This window comes from Penaeus japonicus, unplaced genomic scaffold, assembly GCF_977035675.1.
Source record: "Penaeus japonicus unplaced genomic scaffold, GWHDUDI00000001_assembly GWHDUDI00000014, whole genome shotgun sequence".
Lineage (NCBI taxonomy): Eukaryota > Metazoa > Arthropoda > Malacostraca > Decapoda > Penaeidae > Penaeus > Penaeus japonicus.
Window position 1 is genome coordinate 7,284,442 of NW_028234416.1, and position 2,500 is coordinate 7,286,941.

General features: G+C 32.9%; 1 protein-coding gene across 1 annotated transcript in view; it reads right to left on the reverse strand.

Moving 5' to 3' along the window:
• The window catches only part of LOC122258723 (carboxylic ester hydrolase), a 33,460-nt gene extending 33,290 nt beyond the window's left edge, over positions 1-170 (reverse strand). Inside the window, exon 1 of the mRNA XM_043024865.2 lies at positions 1-170. This exon is cut by the window's left edge and continues 4 nt beyond it. Within this exon, the coding sequence (XP_042880799.2) occupies positions 1-170 (170 nt within the window).
• Between the last annotated feature and the right edge of the window lie 2,330 nt (positions 171-2,500).

Genomic DNA, 2,500 nt, shown 5'->3' on the forward strand with positions numbered 1-2,500 from the left:
GGCGTGTGCACATTGAGGTAAAGACAGTCCTCGGATCCTGTGAGGGTGTATGTAGTTTCACCCGTGACGAGGGACGAGGGCGGGAGAGGGGAGAGCTGCAGACAGGGGGGTGGGGGGCGGGACCCATCCCTAACCCCCGCCCATCTATCGGCGCGAACTGGGTCCTTCATGGGGACGGGGGAGAGGTTAGGTGGATGGGAGGGGTAGGGGGGTTAGTTTCGAGTTTGATATGTGAATGTATGATACTTCGCTGTGGCTAAGTATCACTATGAGTAAATGATTATAATGACTAATGTTTCAGGATTTTACATTAATATCAGCTGTGCGGGAATATTTGTTCTAAGACAATTATATATATATATATATATATATATATATATATATATATATATATATATATGTACATACATATATATATAACACACACACACATATATATATATATATATATATATATATATATATATATATATATATATATATACATATATAACATATATACCCACATATACATATGCGTCAGACACACCTGGAATACTTATGATAACAGTGAAGTATAACCAATGACCCACAAAACTAATGACTGGAAGTGTGCAACATGTATAACAGGAAGATTATATAAATCTACTATAAAAATCCTTTCTCATTGAGAGAGTAATATCTAAAAGTTCTCAAAACAATATCTTTGTGGCGGAAATGCCTTCAATAGTCATCATACTTAATTATTTTATATGATAAGAAAAAACTTTTTTTCATATTTTCATGATATTTTCCGATGAATACAACTTTGATGAACCCCATTTTCCGATATGAATACAACTTTGATAGATCCCATTTCCCGATGAATACAACTTTGATGAACCCCATTTTCCGATATGAATACTTCAGAAAACCAATTTCTCCGCAGTCGCTCACCCGAAACCGTAGCTCTCCGACGGGCGGCCGCGCGTACGGAATGCCGCGGTATGTGAAGAAGATTCTACCTTTGGTCGATATTTCTTTCACGCCCGATATTTTCCCGTGTCCGCGCTCGCCCATGCCTTCCACGCCCACAGTCGCCGCCCATACCATCACCACCACTATCGTCACTGCTATGGTTGATGACTCTTTCATTCTGCCGTGGAAGAAGGAAGCCAAAAGGGGTAATAGGAATAACAACATAAATAAAGTGGGATTGGAAGCGTACGAGATTTGTATACGTTTGAAGTGGTGTGTTTGTGTTTTATCTATAGAAATGTTTACGTTTAGACATTATTTTTCTCAGTTGAAGATGAATATGCATTATAAGTAGATAGACCAGCTGATGTCTATTCGGTGCAACAAGACAGACAGATTCGTAAGCATTGCAAATACTATGATGAGAGTTATGCACTGTAGATGCTAATTCATCAAAGAATGAGTGTTAGGGATAATAAAGATTTTAATGATGTTAATGGTATGTATGATGATAGCATTGATGATGATAATGATAATGATATCAGTAATGAATATATTGATTGGTTATGTGGAATACGATGATAATTGCAATGCCGACGGCACTAATAATAACAATATGATACTAATGATAACAAGATGATGACAATGATAACGACAACACTTATAGGAATGATAATAATGCTAATCTATATAACAATAGCAGTAACAATGAAGATAGCAATAACAAAAATGCTACTGATAATCATGATGATGATAGTAACAATGATTGTGAAAACGATGATTATAACAACAACAAAAACAACAGCAACAATAAAAGCAATGGTGATATGTATTACAGCAATACTGATATCAATAGTAATGATACTACCAATAATAAGGGTAATGATGAGGAAGAATTATGATAACCACAAATTTATGATAATGATGATGGTGATGATAGCAATAACAATGTGGTGGAACTAAAAGCCTCAATAATGATAATAATGATGATGATGATGTTTATATTAGTAATGATAATGATAATAATGATGAAAATAATGACGATAATGATAATACTAACAATGACGATGATAATAATAATGGTGACAATGATAGTAATTATAATAACAGTGATAGCAATAGTAATGCTAATGATGATAATGACAATGATAATCAAAATGATAATGGCAATAGTAATGATAATGATGATAATGTTGGTAATAGGAATGGTGATGATGATAATAATAACAGTATTAGTGGTGATAGTGAATATAGTAATAAATAATATGATAATAACAATAATGATAATAATAATTAATATGTTGGAGATGTAAAGTTGATAGTAACAATGATAATTATAACCATACCAAGCATTAACAATAATAATGTTAACGATAATGATAATAATAATAATAATCATAATGGCAGTGATGATAGTAAAAGTAATATTAATAACAATGATAATGATTATGATCAGAAAAATAATAACATTGGTGATGATGATGAAAATAAGGCTATTGATAGTTATAGTAATGCGAATGCTAATGCTAATGATAATGATAATAATAAGAGAAGTGATGTTGAT